At 44.1% G+C, this 23108-nt stretch overlaps 2 protein-coding genes across 3 annotated transcripts in view; one reads left to right on the top strand and one right to left on the bottom strand.

Moving 5' to 3' along the window:
* The window catches only part of ThrRS (threonine--tRNA ligase), a 39990-nt gene extending 18727 nt beyond the window's left edge, over positions 1–21263 (bottom strand). The window contains exons 1-9 of one of the 2 annotated variants that reach the window (XM_077658421.1): positions 21146–21263; positions 20743–20781; positions 19512–19693; positions 17749–17864; positions 9509–9756; positions 5718–5861; positions 4921–5067; positions 1183–1281; positions 594–689 (exon numbers count right to left, since the gene is read on the bottom strand). In XM_077658421.1, coding sequence (XP_077514547.1) covers positions 594–689; positions 1183–1281; positions 4921–5067; positions 5718–5861; positions 9509–9756; positions 17749–17864; positions 19512–19693; positions 20743–20781; positions 21146–21205 — 1131 coding nt within the window. In that variant the 5' untranslated portion in view covers positions 21206–21263. Of the gene's footprint in view, positions 1–593; positions 690–1182; positions 1282–4920; positions 5068–5717; positions 5862–9508; positions 9757–17748; positions 17865–19511; positions 19694–20742; positions 20782–21025 lie in introns of both variants that reach the window. The other variant, XM_077658420.1, reaches the window with a different exon arrangement.
* A 947-nt stretch (positions 21264–22210) lies between these two features.
* Positions 22211–23108, top strand: part of LOC144124188 (cytosolic carboxypeptidase 1-like) — a 42342-nt gene continuing 41444 nt past the window's right edge. Inside the window, exon 1 of the mRNA XM_077656839.1 lies at positions 22211–22357. Coding sequence (XP_077512965.1) covers positions 22266–22357 — 92 coding nt within the window. The 5' untranslated portion in view covers positions 22211–22265. The remainder of the gene's footprint in view (positions 22358–23108) is intronic.

Here is a 23108-nt window from a genome sequence, read left to right on the forward strand (position 1 = left end):
TGGTGCCCCCTTACAAGTGGCTGAGTCACGTGTGAGGACGCTTCACCGCACAACTCGCAAATGGCATTTCATGGGAGCACAGTTTCGGCGCAATGGAAGAACCATGCAGATGGAAGCAAGCACGGTGGAATGGAAGGAAATGCGCAGCGCCGCCAATGAACGTTCGAAATGGCGCACAACTGAGCTTGGTTGGCTGGCTGATGTGCAGCCAATAGCCACTGCAAGCAGGTGTGAAGCTCGGAAAAGCGAAACCGAAACTAAGTGTTCGGACTATTCTCGAAGATGAGGCCATTCGTTTTTCCTCATGCCTGCCATTGCACATGAGTTAGAGAAACGTGGGGGACTGCAGCGTGAAGTTCAGACTTGAGTAGGGCAATTTTGACAATTGCTTACTGTGCCAGTCATATCTGGACGCGGCCTCCCTTTGGGAGCACATTCAAATTAACTGTTGAGAGACCCATAGAGTTTGAATTAGCGAGCATCCGACGCCATAGCCCTACATGGGCGTTGGCCGGAACCGTGCTGGCAGTTCAAATGATGCGGATTTCCGAATTAACAAGCTTTTACTGTATAGGAATGGGTAGCAAAGTTACCTGATAGTGTTGCCAGTGGCCAGATGTTTGCCATAGCTTGCTGTTGTAGATATTTGGACTGACCACCTCTTGGAATCCTCGTTTGCGGTACTCAGACTGCAAGGCAGCAATCACAACAATTTGCTCCATCTCTCGTCACATGCAAAACTCTCCTGGCTAAACTTTCAGATGGTACTAGTACTATGTAACTAGCATGCTGCCAGAAACTACACAAGAAATGGAGCAGTACCATCATTACTACAAGTAAGCTATGATGTTACTATGAGGACTACATTAGTGCATGATTTCTGAAAGTATGTTTAGGACTGCTCAATAAGCATTTCCTTGCAAACTCTTCCTTAATGGCACCTTTTTCAAGACTGGTTTACTCCTGGTGCCTATGTGCCCTCATAAAATCTCTGCCATTTCTAGTAGCCCAGCTGAACAGGTATGTCATAATTATAACCGTTATCACAAAAACGCATAATAAGCAATAGCAAGTAGTGTGAAAGGTTTACCATGCTACCTCAAATCTGACAATACAGTAGTTAAGATATCCTGTGTTAGAAAAAAAAAAATGCTGCAACCAATAGGTGTACACCGCACTCACCTTGATAAGATCCACAAGGGTATTGTAGATGTGCGCTCCATTTGGCAGGAAGAAGCAGCTGCCAGGACTTAGCTCATGGAAGAAGAACAGCTCTTGTTCCTATAAAAAAAAAAATGCATAACTGGTTCACCGCTTAGGGATAGAGAGCCACAGTTACAGTAGAACCTCAATTACACGACTTTCAGGGGACCACGCGAAACCATCGTAAGATCGTCAAATCTCACACAAGTGATGCATTCCCATAATAAACGCAACCGCTACTCCAACTTTAAAAAATTAATGAAAGCATTTTCCCCGCACATCATAAAAGCACCTGTTTTCATTCTGTGGGAATTAGTTCTGAGACCCCACAGCCAGGCTTTTCGGCATCAAAGAGGCAAGTTTAGACGAAGCGCACGAGCGCTCTCGTCCCTGCAAGTAAAGCAGACATCACAAGCACCTCAAAAATGATGGCTACTACAATCCTTATAAGATGTTTTGCGGCATACAGTATGATCATGCCAGCAACATGTTTTTCTGTTCAGACTTTCTCTAGAACCGCTATCACTCAACGGCAGCAGTGTCTGTACTAGGAATTTGCATCATAAAGGACAAAAGAAAACACGATGTTCGCCTGTGATGCAAATGTCCCGCTGGCGCGCTTTCTACAGCGATGTGCGGCTCACCAGGTGTCAGCGCACAGCTCGCTCCCTGGCTCACTCGGTGTTGCTAGGCCTAACACTGAAGCCGCAGCGCAAAAGCACTTTTGAACTAACTGCTGATGATCGTAGAAATGTCTAATCTTGTTATCCCTCTGCAATAACTTTATGCTTGTAGAAACATACTGTTGATTTTCCTCACGCCTTCGTCAGTGAAGCACGCGGAAAAATGGGCCAGGTGAGCCATATCACATCGGTGGCTGCGGGTTGCATGCAAAGAGTCCGAGTCCGAGCCGTCGGCAGAACCATCATTACAGGCTGTCGTGCTCAATCGCATAGTTGCGCACTCGTCTTGGTCTTGATTCTGATCTAGAACCAACTTGGTTGACGTCACATCTGCCATAAAGTGCACTACCAGAGTCTCTCACTCCAGACGGTTCCCACCGGTCATTGTATGTAGCAAGGCTTGCATATTCTTCTGGTGTATAATCGAGGCTTTTAATGCATTATCCCTATGAGAGCTTCGCCGAGCCTGCACCAATTCATTGCAAAATGCGGGTTGTCGCCTGAATGAGGAACGCATAATTGGGATTCCACTGTACTGTTTCAACTTACAGGCAAGAGACAAAGCACGATGGCAAACACAGATTGCGGAATACGTCCACAACACAGCCGACACTCACATAGAAAAGAAAGAAAAATGCACGAAAGTTTGCTGCTACAAACTGCTCAAACTGCAGTGCCGAAAACCTGTGAGGTTTATATCTAAAGGGACTGTGCCATTAAATATGGTGACATGGAATACAGCAGCTGCCCATTGGCATGATTCAGCAGTCTAAGGCACTGATTTGCAGCACTGGTCTTATTGACGGAGTGATTACACAAAGCATGAAGGCACAAAACTTCCCACTGCCAAAGGCACAAGCAAACAACAGCATCACTCGCAAATTGGCTCCGATGGTGGCACATTCACTGACTGCACTTGGTAGTGTGGAATACATAACGTACTTACACGATTGTAAGTTGACTTATTTTTCAAAATTCGAAAATCCGAAGTGGGGGGGAGGGGGTCGACTTAAAATCGAAACCAAAGCATCGCACCATATAAAAAAGGCAAGGCACGTTATAGCATGGTTGCATTTTTGCTGTGCGCCTCCATTGCATCGCTCTTGGTGCTGGCCTTGAGCAGCTTCTATGTCAACGCGCAGAATCGGCATCCCCACCCCACGCGAGGCTGCCGATGGTGGCTGTCGATAAGCAGCAAACCAGCACCAGCCCACTCTCCGCACGTGGCCTTAGATTTAGGCGGTGGCCTAACAACGCATTCGCGTTCTACTCTTAATAGGCGTCGTCCAGGCTTTTTTTTGTTTACTTTCAATCGCGAACTCGGCGCTCAAGGTAGCGTCGATAGTCGAGGGAAGGGCCGCTGTTCCAATCGCAGCGGCACTCCCACTCGGAACTGCAGCGGCGCCGGGGGGTGTTGGTAGCAGACGAAAGAGCCGACGTCGCTCACGCGCAGTTTCTCTTTGGCTCTGACACATTCGACTACCACCAGCTGCGTTTCACAAGTTTTTAATGTAGTGCTTCGTCATTTGTGCTCCAGGTCTGGTAAGCGACCAGTACTCGTTCACGGCTACATTCAAGATTGCAGTCAGTCTTTACGCCGAAGAAACGTAATGTGGCTGTTAGCGAAGTGCGGGATTTCGCTGCACGACGATGTTAGAACAACGAGCTGTGGGACCGCAGCAGCGATTACGATGGCAGTGCTAGTGAGGACAATGGCGCAAGTGTGGACGAGTAGTCCAGTGACTAATATATTTTCGCTTTGGAATGTGCCCAAGGGCGCGCCCGCGCGCGGCAGCCGATGGCGGTTGGTAATAAGCGGAGGCCACAGGATAGTTCTATCGCGTTCTATTATTAAAGGCAAAGTGTAAATGACCTTTTTTTTCTTTTTCAGAAATGTGATGTGGGGGGAGGGGGGGGTCGACTTACAATCGTGTAAATACGGTACACAGTGTGGAACACATACAAAGTTTTGCTTTGTGAGTGAAAACAAAGTTAACCACTGAGTGCACTCTAAGATTTAAGTGCGTGGTGTCAGCTGTCTTTACAGCTACCAGATGCCATCAGCATGGCAACAGGTTCAACTTTGCTGAAATGTCCTCTGTAACACAATCAGGCTTCATCAGGGGGCACGATTTTCCTGCCTGCATGCTCTGATGCTCAAAACCCAATGGCACTGAAGAATTTTACAATGAAGGCTGTAATAGCTTTGTACAAGCCATTTAGCAGAAGCAATTTACATATAGGGTACAACTGCATAATGCATTTTTGTAGGAGGATACCACTGCCAGTGCAAATGAGGTGTCCACTGACCAAGGGATCCGGTTATGCGTCTTTCCTTTCCTCACAACCAAGGGAGTCTAAATCAGTCTAAACCTCCACTGGCTTTGAGAAAAGAAAAGGCCCATAACTGCCTCCATTTGTAGGTGGACCTGGTTGGTGTGCCCACTGACCCAGTGAGCCAGTTATGAACCTTTCCTTTCCTCAAAACCATAGGAGGGCTTAGACTGCAGATAAGACAGCACTGGGAATTAGACTATTAGCTTTGTGCAAGCGGGCCCTGGAGCCTGTTAAGTGTACTGGGAAAGTGATCGAATCGAAGACTGCAAGCGGAAGAAGGCCAAGTACGCCCATGACCATTAGATGCAAAAACGGGCCAGTGAGATGCCCAACCGGGTAGAAGCCTGCGAGACGTCAAAATGGGTCTGCTACTCCAGACCTCTCGGCTACTAATGCCAACCAGCTTACGCTGATTAATGCGCTAAGCCAGTAAGCCTAGATCTAGTAATAATCCTTTATGGACGGACCCTCTGTGGAATACTCCCAGCAACAGCTCCGCCTGAACACAAGTAAGCCAATGCTGCCATGTGGCTCCAGAATTATGCATCACCCAGCCACAATCCTGAGTTGCTTCACCCAGACAATTCAGAGCTTGCCTAAGAATACTTTACTAACTAGTAAAAAGAAAAAGGAGTAAGACAGGAAGAAGACTGGACACAAAAGAGGAGTGGTTGGGCAAAACAAAGAGTGCACGAACCCGTCCAAGCTTGCGATGGTCCCTCTTGGCAGCTTCCTCCTGGAAACGCTGCCACTCCTTGAGCTGTTTGGTGTCCGGGAAAGATATGCCATACACCCGCTGTAGGACCTCCGCATCTGCCTTTCCTTCCCAGTAGGCTGACGAATTCTGTGACAGGTACAATGGAAAGAATACTCTTTCAATTTATGCACAAAGTAAACACATACAGAAGACATTCAAGAGATTTTAATGGTGTCATTTCTGCTGCCCCAGGCCAGGATGCAGCTTCAAGGTGATGCATAAAAGTTACCGAGGACAAATGTGCAACCAATGTCGCTACCTGCCAAAACAACATTATCACTATGCTCATTGGTGTCGCTACAACCAGAATTAAACGAAAATTTGAAGAGCGTGGCACTGAAATTCAGTGCCAAACTGCCACATATGCTTTGGAGAAGTCTCAAACAATACACACACATGCACAGTAACTAGTTACCATGGCAAACAGCTTATACCAACACTCGCTAAACAATGGCCTAAGTCGGAAAGTGTTCATATCAGGAACCTCTGTAGAATAATCATTCGCTTTTCCCACCATTCTTGCCATGCAATGCAAGCACTGCAACAAGAACAAAAAAAAGTATTCACATGCTGCCATACCAGTCAGCAGGCAGTAGCAGGTGTGAGACTGAGTAAATTTCCTACCAGAAAACAAAGCAATTCATAAAATAAAAAATCAATTCTCAATAATGAGCAAAAAAAATGCACACATAAGACAGGAACGCAGCTGTGTATTGCCAGCGCCGTGGGCATCTTACCTTGGTGACGTGAAGAGCCTTGACTTTGCCTGTGTGACGCACGTGAGGACCTCGGCAAAGATCAATCAGTGGGCCACACCTGTACACTGTGGTAGTGGGTGTCTGCACCTTCTCTTGCAGTATGCGCACCTTGAATGGGTTGTACTGCAAGTAGAGAAGAAAAGTTTTAATGCATGATTCTCTATATGTTAACTTGTTACTTCATACTTGCTTGGACAAACCTTGTAAGGGAAAAAGAATATCACAGCCCATGAATACTTCCCAGCAATCACAATATGGCCTCAAATGCAAGTCGCATCGCATCTTTATCACACAATACTCTCAAGGTGACCCAAATTAAAAGAGGTGCAATCTCCTCGTATTAGGAGTGATCAAGGAAGCAAGCACTGCATATGCAAGCACTTACAACCACTGATCTCCACTAGGGGGCTGGATGGCGCATCGGGCGCTTGAAAGTGAAGCCACCGGAAGTAAGCGGCCTCGACCAAGAAGTCAGCCTTTGGCAGTACATGAAATCGGACCTCAGCACGGTTTTTCAGTTTCAGTTTTCGTTTTCCCCTTGGCATTTCGTCTTTTCGCCATTCTAGTTTATTTCCATGACAATGCCTACCTTTTGTGCAGTCAACTGCATGAGGATATCAGCAACAGCAAAGTCCTTGGAAAAGACATCTTAAAAATAAGGGTCCATTGCATTGCAATGGGACAACACTAGCAAACGACAGGACGCTCGCACACACAGAACGTACGGAGCATCGTCTGCTCAGCTCTGTGTCATCCTGTTGCGCTAGCGTCGCCAACTCTGCTCTTCATTATGATGCATGTTCCCGCACTCTAAGCCCAAGTTATACCATCAATGGGAGATAAATTTAAGAATAGGCGGAAACCTTAACCAGGCAGCCAACTTTGCAGTGGCCATTTTACCGAATTATGTTTCGACTGAACCGAAGTGAGGGTGAAGCTACCATCTGGTCAGCTGCCAACGGTGTTCTGCTAGTTCACATTACCGCCTCAAAAAGGTATGGTACTGCTTTTTTGGCGGACTGTATCAAGTAGGACTGTTTCGTACTGTACCAAATTATGCCTGAATGAGCATTTATTCACGATGCTTAATACATTTGACTTCTAACAGCGCCTGTCAGGCACGCTGCAGCATTCATCTTTCTCGTTAGTCATTTCTCTCGTGCTGTGCAGCTGAAACGTGGCTGTGTGTGGAGTTTGGTTAAAAGCACGTGTGCAAAGTGATAAACATCACGCACCACTGATGAGACGAGACATTGGCCACCTGCAACTCGAAACTGAAACTGCAGCAGCTGTACATAATGAGCGGTTTTTCAAAGGACAATCGATTGTCACGATTTCCGCACCGTCATCTGCCTTTTCTTTGCTACATGAAAATTCAGTTTTAAGGAGACCTTAGCCTCATCGTCATTCTAATTCTGCTCCTTTACGTGCGAAGACAAGAATCAGATAAGAAAGTAGTGATTTATGCATATACCCCACTGACGTGGAGGGTGAGACCTGCATGCCTGTTCCCTTTGGTTTCTCTTAAATTGCAGGGTTCTCCAAACAATGCTCACATTTCTCGCGTTCAGCACGCTTATTCCTGTGATATAACAGCAAACACTGCACGAGAAAAATGCAAAAAAACTGACAACAAAGGGCAAAAAAAGCGACTTTTTATACTGAAAGAAGCAGACACTGGGCTTCTGGGACAATGCCTTCCAACTTCCGGTGGCTTCACTGGCGCCCGCTTCGGAAAGCGGGAATGCGGCATCCAGCCACCTAGTGGAGATCAGTGCTTACAACTGTCAGCTCATTTTAAACAAATTTTCTGCCTAATATAAAATGTCTGTAGTGATAAACCTGGGTGGCCAAAGTGCCATGCATGATGGCCCAATAGACAAAGGTCCTGCTGGACTGTACACATCTTTATTTATGTCCGTGTCAGGTGTATAGCACTGGTTAACACAGTTGGCTTATGCTTTAAATGTGAAAGAAAGCATGATCAAGCAAAAAAAAAGATGCTTTGCATAATAGCTGCTTTGGAATACCTCCGAAATACCAACAAAATTTTAATGGAATTATGTTGCACTCATTACCAAGATTTTCCCACAAGACATGGAAGCCTGTCAAAGAAGCATTCACAGCTTAGAGCTGATAGGGGCTACTAAAGATACTGAAAGCCAAGCCAGGAAAGCTGTGCCTCTCTAAGACATTCCTAACAAGTAGTCTTATATGAGAAGAAGCAAATTTCCTGCACAAAAATGCAAATTTTCTGGTTATTTCTCCACTAAATTTGAAAAATACTTTTAGATATTAAATTCACCGAGCGAAAATTTGGATCCGATTTTTCAGAGATGCTTGACCATTCAGACTTCTTTGTGGCACCGCGACAAGCCTAATAGAACCAATGTATCAGAGCGAATGTAATTTCGGACGCAATCAATTGTTCAATTTTTCTGACCTCAGTAGCACTCGTCGCAGCACCGCTGCCAACAGCTAAACCCGCCACAGTGGAACCTCGTTACTCCACATTTCATGGGAAATCCTGCTAGAATAAAGCAAACTTGAAACTACAAAGGAGGCTTTTAAATGGCGCACTGCTATTCCCTGTGGTTGCACATGCCTCTGTTGCGAGCTCGTGCCGTTCTTGGGCGTCGCCCACTGCACAAACTTGAATAGTAGTCACAGTTTGTGGAACTCATTTTTGCCGAGTTTTTTGTCCCGAATATGTGAAGAGGCATCAACAAAGCGCATGAGAGGAATACGGCTTCCAAATATAGCAAGTGGAAAATGGCGGTGCTCTTCAAAGCAAGGAGCTTGTACCTACGACAAAACGTACTGGAGCCCCGACTTTTTTATTGGAAACCACCAAAAGAGGCGTTTTCATCCCAAGCAAAATAACTTCCATTATATGCAAGGCACCACAGAGTGCATACAATAATGTATCACCGGTTCCGTGGTTGCATTCTCTAGGCCTAATTACGAAAGCCAAAGCCTATGGAGCACCTGCTTCGGCTATCTGTCACTTTCTTCCTATCTTTATCACCATCTTCACCTCTCCGTATGGCAGGCTAAGCACAGTTCCTTTCAGGCCCGGACAGTCCCAGCCCATGCCTTCGTCCTCAGTGGACCAATGGCACTACAGCTATATAACACAGTGTTCATGAAGACTGTCACCATCCATCGTCTTGTGCACACAACACAAGGCAAGATTTTGACTTAAGTGAAGCTTCAAAATGTGGACAAAACTACTACTATTGCTGTATAAAATAGCTTAAAGAAAAAAGAAATAGTTAACAATGGGCCATGTCCATGCCATTCTGTATTACTCCGCTGACCTATCACAATTACAGCAAACAAAATCACTTTTTTAATGTTTATCTATATCAAACAAGGCAGAAACGTCAAGATTCTTATAATTTATAGTGGCGGACCAGAACATGTGGTGCTTTTAATTTTGCGAACTGTGATTTTTCAGACGTTCTCGCGGTCCCACGAGTGTTCGAAAAATCAGTCTGCGACTGTATATGACAAGAGAAAAACTAGTTAAAAAACAGAATAAACTGTGCTTGCCACCCATAATTATGGAGTAATTGATAAATGAAGGCTAAAATTTTGCACTCTCTCATATTGTTCACGACTTTAGTGATGGTTGTGGGGCCACCTTGGCTGCAACGAGTGCAAGCACAAGCCCAGTAATGGGCACACCTATCGCAGGCAATCTAAGGTGTGCATTGCTGAAAGTTCACACTTTGCCAAAATATCTGAGATGCCACGTGCCGATTTACCTGGAACATGCGCAACAGGTCTTCCTTGGGCAGCTCTAGTCGCTCAAAAGGCTGCCGCTCCTTGACGATGTTACGCATGAGACCCTCGATTGATGGATGGTCGACAGCCGAGACGCCACCTTGGTCTACGTGCATGTCATAGTAGAAGCCTCCCTCGATAGGCGGTCCATAGCACAGGCAGCCTCCGTAGAGCCGTTCCAGAGCCTCGCCAAGGACATGGGCACTGGAGTGCCAGAACACCTGCTCCCCTGCACCAGCACCACAGTGGTCAAATGGGTGAACGCTGCACCATCAAAAGCAGGCAAAACCACCAAGAATGTATAGTTGCGATGTATTAAAGGATTCACAGTCTGAATGAATTTTTAAACAGCGCTGCAGGCTAAAACTACCTGGCATGCTGTTCAGCTATAAAGTCTATAAATATTGCCTGAAATATTTTAAAAATGGTTTACTTTATAGTGACCACAAATAAATTTTCAATTTCAATTTTCCAATGTGCAGAAGATGGATGAATCACAAAACACTTGCCAGGAGTGGATAAACAGGTAACTGAATTTCATGTGATTTACATAACAATGAGCATAAAAGACAGAAGCCAGAAGTCACCGAAACCAAGGAGTGGTTTTACTAAAATAATTTGCAGATTAATAGGGTAATTATTTAAATATAATTGATTAGAAAGCAAAAGAAAAAACAACCACATGCCACCGGTGGGATCCAAACCCATGACCTCCATTTCCCATCCGGTGCTCTACCAACTGAGCTATGGCGATGGCTGTTCAACATTCTGCTTTCAGGGGTATTTATGTTTTGCGTGTAACCGAACCTTGACAGTGTTCACCAGCACCACCCTCGTCCACAGCAGCGGATGGAGTACATCCTGTATTACCGCGAGTGCTACATGAAATGTGATCGAGTGGTGAGGGCGGAAGCTGTGCAATAGCCCTTTTATGCTACCCACGGCATCAAGACTGCCAGAATCGAGGCCCTCATAGCTGCTAAGCAGACAAGGGAAGAAAAAGAGGGGCTCGTTAAGACATACACGACGGAGGCCAACAGTCACTGTAACCACGGAACATAGAGATTATATATATATATATATATATATATATATATATATATATATATATATATATATATATATATATATATATATATATATATGGGCATGTTCAGATAAGAACGGTAATCGAGGTCCCATGACCATTTTTTGTTTTCAATTAAATTTTTATATGTGATGGGTAAATGTGTCCACACAAAGGAATGAACCTTAGTTTTGCAAGGAACTTCATGGTTTTCTCGGAAAAAAATTGTATGTCACAAGAGGTGGAGTATGTCGTTTTTGCCACTTCGCAAAGTTGCAAGTTTGGAGCATCACTGCATGCACAATAAGTTGTTTTCGCGCATAAGTATTTTTTCAGCACTTTATTACAACTTGCACTATACGATTAATATAAAAAACGTTTTCTTGCTGTGTCAGCCTTCTGAGTAAAAAATCGCAAACTTCGCTTCCGGAGCTGTGCGGTGCCAAAAAGGCACTTTTCAGGGCAGCCTTAGGGCAAGATGCGTAAAGATCTCCCGACTGAATCTTTTTCTCTGTATTTTTCAGCTACTTTTAATCACTTCAGGCAAGTTTTGTAGCTGTACACTTGACCTATATTTTTCAATATGGCCTCAAAATTGGCAGAAGTTCAAAAACTTCAAAAAAGTGACAACTTTGACTTGAATTTAAAAAAAAACATCATCATCGAATTTTATTAAAAAATGCCCTAATAATACTCAATACTCGATAATTTTAAAACACCAAAAAAGTGTTGCATTATTTTGTTTTAAAGTATAAAAATAAATGCAAAACTGAGTTCATGTTTTTGTTACCTAGAATTGCGTATTACTGCCTCTAAGAAATAGTAACTGTCAGAAATTTGATTTAGCACTCACTGAACGTGGTTACATTTCAATTACCACAATATGCGAACCATCCTGAATGTTTGTACAGCTTCTACTCGCTTGTTAGCGGCGTTCTTAATGCGTCAAAATGGGAATAAATTCGTTATTTCACCTAATGAACTGACTGCTGGCGGTCAAACGTTTTTTTTTTGTATTCTCTAATTTATCATCGTAAGGTACATTGGTATGTAATCGATTTTTTAAAAATATTAGATAATTTGTGGGTTCCTAGAAAAAATTTTATATATAAAAATTTATATTAATGTATTTCTGAAGCCGACGTTTCCGTACCTGCATCTGTTTACCTCTGTGTTCAAAGGTTCTACAGGGCAATGTCAGGAGACAGAACGTCGTCTTCTGAGAGGAACAATTTATCTGCGAGATTTTTAATCAGGAGGAGTTTTAATAGGAACGCAATTTACAAATGGGATGCCGCTTTATATGCAGATTGCAATTCAGAAAATCGTAACAAGAAATTAACGACAGCAGTTGAAGTCGGTATGCGCACAGTATATTGTCCAGCACGAAGCACAAACCAGATCACAGTCTCTTCCATTCCGAAGCAGCGGTGGAGGCCACGTAGGATGCACTGCCTTCATTTGTTTGAACGTACTTCCACATATGGAGCGTCTGAACTCCAGGCACTTTCTTTGCCATTTTCCATTCTTCCTTCTTCGTTTCGCGAAAGTCTGCAAGCTCCCTCTGTGGGAGCTCCAGAATGGTGATGTTCTTTAGCGTTCCTTTAATTGTGTCTACGAAGCCGCTGGCTGTTTGTATGGACTCACTTGCAGGCTTCCGCAAGTTGTGGTGTGATGCTCGATGTTTGACAAGCCCACCAACGCCGTCGCAAGCATTTTTGCCGTGTCCAGTGGCCGAAAACATCCATTTCATCTCTCGACATTCACTGCGTTGTAGCTCATGAAACTGATATTTATTCTTGAAGTGAGCGGGAGCCCCGTCACTCACATATGTTATCTTGGTGTAGATTGGCGCGTTGTCTTCGATGTGTGCTTTGATTTTTGACAGAGCCAAGCATGCATGAGCTGAATCATGAGACATATCGTCGGAAATTACGGCGTAGTTCCGAGTCGATTTTCTTGACGTGACAACGCAGGTAAACACGGTCACCTGCTTTTTCTGCCAATGGTAAGCTTGTACTGCGTCTGGAAGCACAACTGTCCAGTTTTCGGCGAAATCAAAATGCAAAACAATTGCACCTCTCTTGCAGCTGTGTTTTTCTTCATGTATTGCTCTTGCTTGCACAGATCTAATATAGTTGTGGGGAATCCATTTCATGGTCATTCTTAGACATTCTCTCATAAATGATGAAGCGGTCAGAGTCTTTTTAACGAGCTCACCGTATTCCCATGAAGCAATCAACACCTCGTCCTCGCTGCTCATTTCAAAATTTTCCGAAGTGAAAATGCCATCTTGTGGACAGTGCTCACAATTCCTAAGGAAACACGACGCAGTAGGTTCCTGGCATACGCAGAGGCTCTGCATATCTTCGGGAGAAAGCGACCTTCCGGACGCGTTCTGCAGTCCCACGAGGCACAACTGAAAGTTTGCACAGCACACACAAACACACACTTGCCACTGTGGCGAGCATTTCACCCACTTAGGACGCAAGGATATGAATTTTGTGAGGCCAACCTGGGAGGCAGGGTGAGCTTGCTTGTAGAGGCGGAATGCTTCTCGCAAGGACCGCGTCATGAAGCGTTTAGGTATCCATTCTTTCTCTCCTTCCTTCTCGATTCTCACAACATCCTTTTTGTTCGGAGTCTGTCTAGAGCAATCGAGTTCATCCATGGTGTAATATTCTAAAACGGTGGTAATGTCTTCCTGTTGTAGTTTACATCTTGTATATCTCTCCTGTGTTGACCATACGCCTTCCTCATCCACCATCTTCTTCGATTTTTGGATAACGTACCTCGTTGCCTCTGAAATAACTTCCTGCACATATTTCACGGTTAGGTTGCGTGGTAGCAGTGTCAGCAGCTGGCAACGCTCTTGAAAGGACGTGCACCTATTGTAGGCAGCATGTAGGTTGTCCTCCCAACTGCTGCATTGCGCACACTTTTCTTCTGACGAACGCGAAGTCTCTGGGACATTATATGCTGCCTGTATCCCCGATCGTATTTTCGTCACCATAGCTCTTGCCACCTCTTCCTGCTTTCGCTTTGCATAGGAAAGTCTGAGGCGTTTTTTTAGAGTGCTCGGTGGCTTTAGGGGCGAGATTTCGGAGGTAAGGCTGAGACTTGAATTTAAATTTTCTACGATCTCTTCCCCAGGGCGGAATTCTTCTAATGTTTCGGTTGACTCTGCCTGCATATTATCTATGTCTTCCTTGAACCGACGGTAACAATTCTGACAGATGAAGTCACTTTCTCGTACTCGGAGAGCTTCTTCGGGAAGTAGGACTTTTTTGAGAGCAGCGACATTGAGTGTCTTTACACTGCGAAAATTACGTCCTTTTTCAATTCTCTGTTTGTGCCTTTCTGAGTAGTCGGCACAAAACGTTCGCCGCGGAAATCTCTTCATGAATGCAAAAGCTCACCGCTTCCGGAGATTATCGCGAGACAGAAGAGCAGGTGACGGATGCAGGGCCCAGAGCTGCTTTTCCAAAAAGAGGAGATGGACAGATGAATGGATTTTTAACACAGGCTGCCCACCGTCGACACTGATGTTCTTTCGGTCTGGCGTACGAGCTGAGACTGATATACCAAGTATGCTTGTCGAGGGAGCGCTCCAGCGCAGAGAAAACACGTGAGTACAGAAAACGACCCCACCGGGTCTACCAGGCCTGGAAAACGACACACAAAATTCGAGATCCGAACAACATCCGCTCACAAGGGTTATCTCGGTTCAAGGTCGAAGGCTGAGGCATAACTGCTAGGCGTTCGGTGCGTTGCGATGAAAAGATGATAGCGACGGCTAAAGCCTCGGTGCGGCGGCGGCACACATGATGCTGTGAATTTCAGGGTCGCGCCGGGCGTTATATAGCTATAGGAGCGGCTGCAAAGCGCGGTTCATCCCTGGAGCGGCGGTAGCAGTTAAAGTCACCTTGAAAGTGCGACGGGTGCATTAATTGTTTGCATAAACTACTCCTACACACACGTCACTCCAAAATAACGTGTTGGAATATGCTTACAGTAATTTAGGTCCCACCGTTAGAACAGTACGAAAGCGAATAGGAGCTTTAGACCTTTGATTGTAATAGAAAAAAATGCTTACAAATTACACTTATGAACTCAGCAACTGTAGCGTTTAAAATTTACTTACAAAATACCAATACTAAAACCAGCTTCTGACGATTGCGCATTCTAAGAGGGAATACTGAGCAGTCGTAGGGATTGAAATCGTAAAGTCCGTTTTGTATTTATTTCCATACTTTAAAACAATATAATGCAATACTTTTTTAAAGCCTTAGAATTATGAAATGCTGAGTATTATTAGGGCAAATTTTAATAAAATTCGATGATGATGTTTTTTTTTTAAATTCAAGTCAAAGTTGTCACTTTTTTGACGTTTTTGAACTTCTGCCAATTTTGAGGCCATATTGAAAAACATAGGTCAAGTGTAGAGCTACAAAACTTGCCTGAAGTGATTAAAAGTAGCTGAAAAATACAGAGAAAAAGATTCAGCCGGGAGATCTTTACGCATCTTGCCCTAAGGCTGCCCTGAAAAGTGCCTTTTTGGCACCGCACAGCTCCGGAAGCGAAATTTGCGATTTTTTACTCAAAAGATTGACACAGCAAGAAAACGTTTTTTATATTAATCGTATAGTGCAAGTTGTAATAAAGTACTGAAAAAATAATTATGCGCGAAAACAACTTATTGTGCATGCAGTGATGCTCCAAACGTGCAACTTTGAGAAGTGGCAAAAACGACATTCTCCACCTCTTGTGACATACGATTTTTTTCCGAGAAAACTACAAAGTTCCTTGCAAAACTAAGGTTCATTCCTTTGTGTGGGCACATTTACCCATCACATATAAAAATATAATTGAAAACAAAAAATGGTCATGGGACCTCGATTACCGTTCTTATCTGAACATGCCCATATATAATTAGTGGATTAATAGGGTAATTATTTTAAGATAATTGATTTGAAAGCAGAAGAAAAAACAACCCCATGCTGCCGGTGAGATCCAAACCCATCACCTCCGAATTTCGGGACGGAGAGTCTAGCAGCAGTTAATTCAAACGGGCTACTGAAGGGAGGCCGTGCCCAGGTATTACCGGCACGGCAAGAGATTTGCTTTAAAAAGCCCCACTCAAACCTCAGTTGCATGCTGCAGAGTCACTCAAGCACCTCTAATGTGTGTGCAATGACACAAACATTTGTAAACGGCTCCAGGGCCTCAGTCAAGTTGTAGGCAGCAACTTTTAGCCCTGGAGACCGTCCAGTTTTCTGGTGAATAAAGAATTGAATTGAACTGAATCGAAAGCACGATGACAAACTGCCGTACCACCCAATCTCCATAGTCTGCGTCTGCATAGTCTGGCTGTCTAGTTTCGCTTTCCTGAGCTTTGTGCCAGCCTGTGCCAACGACGGCGATCGGCAGCACACCAGTCAGCCAGTCGAGCTATAGCCAAGCCCAGAGCACCATTTCAGACACTGATTGGTGTGTTTCCGATTTTTTTTCTTTCCCTTTTTTTTTTTGCTTCTTCAGCGCTGCTGCGTGTTTCGTTCATTTCTATCCATGTGGTTCTTCCAGTGTGCCAAAGCTGTGTACTTGTCGTGTGCTCTTTGCAGTTTTCACAGTGAAGCCTCTTCACAAGCAATGCTGCCACTTGTGCAGCTTGTAAGATAGCTCCATGGTGGCCCCATCACACAGTGAAGGGTTTGGTTTGGTTTATAGGGGTTTAACGTCCCAAAGCAACTCAGGCTATGAGAGACGCCGTAGTGAAGGGCTCCGGAAATTTCGACCACCTGGGGTTCTTTAACGTGCACTGACATCGCACAGTACACGGGCCTCTAGAATTTTGCCTCCATCGAAATTCGACCGCTGCGGCCGGGATCGAACCCGCGTCTTTCGGGCTGGCAGCCGAGCGCCATAACCACTCAGCCACCGCGGCGGCTCACACAGTGAAGGGTGGCAGGCCCGTACTATTTTGGAGCAGTTCCGCTTTTACACATTCGACAGTGTGCACGCAATAAAATATTGATGGAAATGTAAAAAAACAGTCATTGTTGTGCAGTTGTCATCACAAAAGCTGGCGACCACTGCCTAGTCTTCACCAGATAAATTTACTGCGATACAAGTGATTCTTATCGTTTTTCCGGTGCCATTTGATAATTCCAACTTTCAGATAATTAGAACATTTTTTCCAGTCCCTTGAAGTTCAAATCAACCAGCTTTTACTGCAGTCGCATACAAATTCGCATACAAAAAAGTCTGCAGTGAAGCTCTGTCCACATTCAGGTCCATTAAACAGAATTTCTCCGTGATAAAAAAAGTAGTCTGTTGATAAGGCATTTCTTTTTACCTTAACAAGAAGCTAACCACCAGGCGAAAGTATAAGATCAAGAATTTTTATTTCTCAGGTTTTTTTTTCGGTATACAAAAATACAGTACTTTTTAACCCTTTAAATGACAGTGGGACACATGTGTCCCACTCGCTTCAAGTGCTGGCAAACGTAAAACAATGTACAATGTATTTATGTGCTGAATACTACCGAACTATGAAACAAACCCTTCAGTACACTTTTAGCTCTCGCTAATAGGCCTCCTTGGTGTTCTGTATGCTTTTACAAGGTGCACAGTTCGACGCGACCCATCTTGGCGGGAAAAAAGACGTTTTGAAAAATTGATGAGCTTTGAGTCTTTCCCATCAGTCGACTGCCTCGTATTACTTCTTGAAGCAATTTTCAATTGTAATCCACGCTGTCTTAGGATTCGAATTTTCAATCATAATCCTGTCTTTTGGACGCACAGACGCACAACCACGAGATTGAGGCCACAAAGAAGCCATGCAATGGGTAGCTTTGGACTTAGTAATGACGCTGTGAACTAGTTAAATGAAGTTCATAGCGAAAAACTAACCCAGACAACCACAGAAGAAACACTAATTCACCAATGCATGCAGGTGACAAACAGAACTGTAGGAAGCTTTTCATGTAGCCAAGAACAGTGATAACACCATCACATAAACATCATTTCACTTTCTTAAGAAAAGTTGGAATGAAATAGCAGTGACTGCACGGAATCATAGTTTTAGTTTTTCACCTTCTACTTTTACCATTTGGTAGTGCTTATAGTGGCCATATTTTCAAAAGGGTAACTCACCCTCCTTATCCTCAAACTTCAGCAGTTCGAGGGTGCAGTCCTCCTCTAGGGGACGATCCAAATCCCAGAGGACCTTGTTGACCTTTGCAATGACAACATTGTCAGCCAGACCCTTGCTGTAGTGAGAAAGTAAGAAGGCTCAGTCTTCATCAGGAGTGCTTGACTGAACACAACAGATCACTCACAACACAAAACTAGTTTGGAAGACCTGTCCAAGCAGCACCAGACAATGAGATTGGCACAGCAAAAAGAAGCCTGAAAGAGTAACTTTCTGACGAAATTTTGCATTGCCTTAGCAAATCATTATTTCTGAAGCATACCTCTCACAACTGAACAACTATTTCAAGTGCAATTTAAGAAATCGTAAGTACGAAAGAAGCAGCAGAACAGGGCAAGTTCATGTCCCGTCCCTCATGGCAGTGTATTTTGTAAAAAAAAAAAAAAATATCTGCCATACTTTTGCAATTGCCAACAATGTGTCAAGTCTTAAATTGAGTGAGAACGCAATAAAATCACTGCACTATAGAGGCCCGAGCTGCTTATAGTCTCACAATGCAGGATGTCAACCGATGAATATATTCATAAAATCAGTTTAATCATCCATTCATCATCAGTGCATTACAGTCGAACCTGTAATGTTTACCACTCTATCCACACTGGTTCCTTGCAGGCCTACTTTGGCCATGCTTCCAGCCGCATGTACTCTGCACCCACACTATGATGGTTCTCCAGACCACAAAAAAGTTGGGGATTAAGAAAAGACAAAGCGATGCATGTAAAGGGCACTTTTTAAAAATTTATATTGCCTCAAAGGTAAACAAACTACACTTCTCAGTTCGACACACTGCAAATGACATAATTTTTGCATTTTTTGCAAATCACATAACCACTGTGAAAAAATTCAGGAGGGCACTTTGTTGCTTGTGTTACTGATGTATGGTGAAGATGTTGATTAAAGACTACACAACTGTTTGCTTCACGACACTTTCGCTGACGTTTATTAGCGTGCGCACACTTGGTTGCTGGAGACACAGGAGAGCGTTTAGGCGGCATCCTTCCAGATCTGCATTCAGGAGGCATCTGACCTCTTCGTGAAATTTAGCACTCATGAAATTTCTGAATATTGCGACTTCACCAGAATTTACGAAACATTGAGCTTGCAAAAAGTATGCTACTTACAGTACCTAAGTTACACATAAGGTCATTGCGAGTGCATTACAAGTTCATTTATGGGATATTAAGCATAAAAGAAGTGTGCCTAAAAACCCGTTACAATGTTAGCACAGTATAGTAAGCTCTCAAGTTGATGACTTACAGCTTTTGCCTTCTTATACCAAAGACAGAAAACATTTATCATGCTTAACCCAACAGCATGTTGGCATACCTGCTAAATGGATCCAGTTGAATGTTTAAATACAGAAATCATTCCCCAAAATATCTCATAAAAAGAAACAAACAGTGCCAAAAATGAGGAAAGATGACAACAAGGACTACAGCAACAAAAAAAGTGGTCCAGGCATGGTGCCTATATCACATTACCAAATGTAAAATAAGCTTTTGCTTTAGTCATGCATTTTTTTTTTACTCATTGACATATACCAAAGAAAAGTGCTTAATATCTCGTCCAGACAACATATACAAATAGAACGGCATGAATAAGTCAAATCTGCTTTATGAAGTTTACCACTGCCGTCAAAGTGTGGCCCTCAAAGAGCTCATCTTGCTGGCATGCCTCATGACAAACAGTTATTTACGGACTGTACCTGATGCCTGCAGCGATCTGGTATGGGGTTGTCTTCCACGACTCAGCAGGCACTTGTTTCCCATCAGGAAGTGTTACCGTAATGGGTGCACTGGTCTTGGCTGCCAGCTCAGCATCATAGCGAGCTTTCAGCTCATCCCAGAGGCGGATGCGTTCTTCAATGAATGCTGGCCATGGCTTCAGCTGTCAACAGGTCATGCAAAAATGCAGCACCACAATGTGACAATGCTACAGTCCTTACACTGCCCATACGTCTGCCCTTGCTGTTAAGGCTAGCAAAACAGACTCGTGATACGGAGAATTAATACGGCACTTTAAGCACACCATAAACAGAATTCAGGAGTTGCCAACTCAAGATTAAAAGTTCAGTAGACACTTTGGGCTGTATTGAGTGGAAGGGCCTCAACCAGCAGTTGTCAAACTTATTACTGTGGGTACCTTGTGCTCAAACTGAAGCATTCCCTCTCTGAAATGTTGACATTGTACGGCTGATGTTCAGCAAGCTGGCGATGTTTCTAACATGTTTGAATCACTATTGCCAGCAAAGTAATTTCACCTTTCACATTAAGATTCAGGGATGCAATGATACAGAGAGCAAGTGTGAGGTGTGCGGGTGGAAGTTTCCAATGGCTAGAATGAAATGCAAGCCCGAAAATAACTATAGCTAGTGCCTTTTGCAGACATCATACAGATCATGCTCCATGAGCCAACCCGAGGTTCTTTAAACTGGACTCAGGTGACCTCTGATCAGGGATTCACGAAGGATTCCCCATGCACTCCTTCAGCAAGCTGACGCAGGACGAATTCTTTCGTTGCAATAAAGTTACTCTCTCTAGTCTCTCTATAAGCACCGCCTACGGAGCACGTACGGATGCGCCTGTTCCCGCGTTTCTGTCACTTCCTTGGCGCAAGGCAGCAACCGGAGGTGATAAGATTAGCAACATCACATGTAGTTTCAAAATGTAAACATGTTTTAAGAAAGCTCGCTCAGGAAAGGAGAATCTCTGCCCTATGGCGCATAAATCCTTGGAACAAAGTTTACTGTTGAAAACAGTTCAGTTGAATAACCTGCTTAAAGTTGAGCTGTCAAAAAATGCGTCACAACTAGTCGGAGCTTTTTTGCCGACACATCAGTGTGAAGCAAAACTCAGTGTCCAGCATGCCGACCATACGGGTGCAGTACACAGTTTAATAATCGAATGAACTTACTAGCTCATTAACTAGTTACTTACCTCAGTAACGGGAGCCTTCGATTCCGCTTTGGCAGAAACCTAGAAAGACAAAGGCAACGATCAATAGGCATACTAAAGGAACTTATGCACATGCAAACCAGTACAACGTTGCATCAACTAAGAGAAGACCTTCGCACTCGAAACAAGCAAATATATTAGTAGCGACTTTGACACCCAATAAAAATTGACTATGTTTACGGTGTTAGGAAGAACGCGGGACTCTGCTACCCGAATGAATGAACTAAGAGAACTAAGTGTGACGCAGGTAGAGAACTTCACAGACCCTGCTGCTCGTACGAACCAAGGCTGGATAACCACAGCGCTTCGCTAGGCGGAAACACAAAGGCAATCGCATTGTCCAACAAATTGTGAGAAGTATAGTCACGGTTCAGTTTGTTCGTGCCTTTTCGTGGTCGCCTAAACTCATTGCTTCAACTCCGTCCGACACGTTGGCCGCCATCATGCAAAAGAGAGGATCTGACGGAACTGAGCCATCCAAAACCAGACCGACCAGACCGGCGAAAGTAGCCGGGCCGGCTTTCGGTTTCGGTTTCGTCTTGTTGGAAGCAAGACCTTGGTTGGAAGCCGCCTGGCCGCCCTGTCAATATCACACTGCCAGTTCTAGCAGCGGTAGGGATACAATATTGTATAGGAAAATGAAGCTTTGCAAATATACTATCTGGAAGGCAACAAACACGCCAAAATATTAAGAATCTGTAATCGATGCTGAAGCAGGATATCTAACTGGCTTTACGGTTTTGTATAAACAGCACGTTTTACTCTGGCTTTTGCAGCAAGCAGCACAATATTTCTAAAAATTTGATACAGCCCTAGAACAACGCATGGGTGCTGCGTCGCGCACAACAGCGCCAGTGCTCAATCTCGCCCATCCGCTACATCGCTTCATCCGAAAGGGGAAAGCGGGCGAGAGGGTGCGCTTTCGCGGAGAACGCAAGGAACATTGGGAAGTAGCACGGCTGCTCGCGTGCTGGACATCGGGTGAGCTAAACAAGCGTTTCGTTGCTGGCATAAACAGATAAAACGGCACGCGCAATCTCTCTCAATATGTTATCATGCAATGCAAGAAGATCCTACATGAAGTCCTCATGCTGCGTTTGTATCGAGTGTCTTCTTGACACTGCAGCAGTGCCGATGCACTATTGTTTCGCTTATGCACATCGGTGTGATCGCACTTGCACTTGCTTTTAGCAGTTTTATGTCTTTCTGCAGTGCCTTTTCGCTAATGTGCATTTGGTGCTAAATGTTCGTGGTGAAGGCCAAAGCAAGAGTCAAGTGCCGGGAATCAGCTGTTGGTTGTTGAGCCATTTGCAGCACAACGACTGGCTTAATGCCAAGCTTTCCGCTCCTCCCAAAAAAAGCACCAGCCATATCGCTGACAAGCAGCTCTTAAGTGAAAAGCTCTCGACGCTCCGAGCTTTGCCGCTTTGTTTACATGCTTGGTTTATTCCTTGTGCATATATAAAAAGTGCGCCAGTGCATAAAATGTGCAGTGCCTTGTAAACATGCATTCAGGGTGTTGCCGCGCGCGCGTTGTCTTGCCAGACTTGCCTTTTGTTTCTGTTTGTCGAGAGAGGAATGGATTTCAACGCACAAGGTCTGTTTGTACTTGCAACGTATTTTCTTTTCTTTTTATTTCGTTGATCGCTTGATGTAGGTCGTAGCGGAGGACTCTGGATCAATTTCGACTACCTGGCATTTTTTTTTAACGCGCACCGACATCGCACGTACGGGCGTTTTTTTTTTTTTTGCGTTTTGCCCGATCGGAATGCTGGCGTCATTGTTTTGATTTTCTCACTGCATGGTTAAAATTCTGTTCAAAACATTGATTAGCTAGGTCGTTCGACGTGCTCGTAATGTGCTTTATTATTATTATTTTTTTCTAATTCATGGGCCTTGCAGATCCGAAAGTGTTGTGCCTCATGTTATGTTGGACATATTACCTAGCTGACGACGGGTATCTGGGTTGTGTACATTAGGTCTAGATTATATACTCACTTTTGAACAATACACATCATGTAACTGCAGTACACATGAACTGCTGTGGTATGCATGCTGTATCTTGCACCGCAGATGTTTCATTCGCACCTGACTATGGATTCTATATATTCCTGCATAAAGGTATGTGAGGTCTGCTGAAAGGTTTTCTTGAAATCAAGGTCATGTAACCTGATCTTATGAAATCCTATAGGTTTAAATTTCTTGAGTTTTTGATGGTTTATGAAAACATTCATTAAATTGGAAGAGCGCAGTGTATGTTAGGGTGGGTTGAAATTCATTACTTGAAAAGAAGAAAAAAACGCTCGTACTATTTCTTAAAAACAGCTTCTAGCAAAAGCATGTTGTTT

This window comes from Amblyomma americanum, chromosome 3 (assembly GCF_052857255.1).
Source record: "Amblyomma americanum isolate KBUSLIRL-KWMA chromosome 3, ASM5285725v1, whole genome shotgun sequence".
Classification (NCBI taxonomy): Eukaryota; Metazoa; Arthropoda; class Arachnida; order Ixodida; family Ixodidae; genus Amblyomma; species Amblyomma americanum.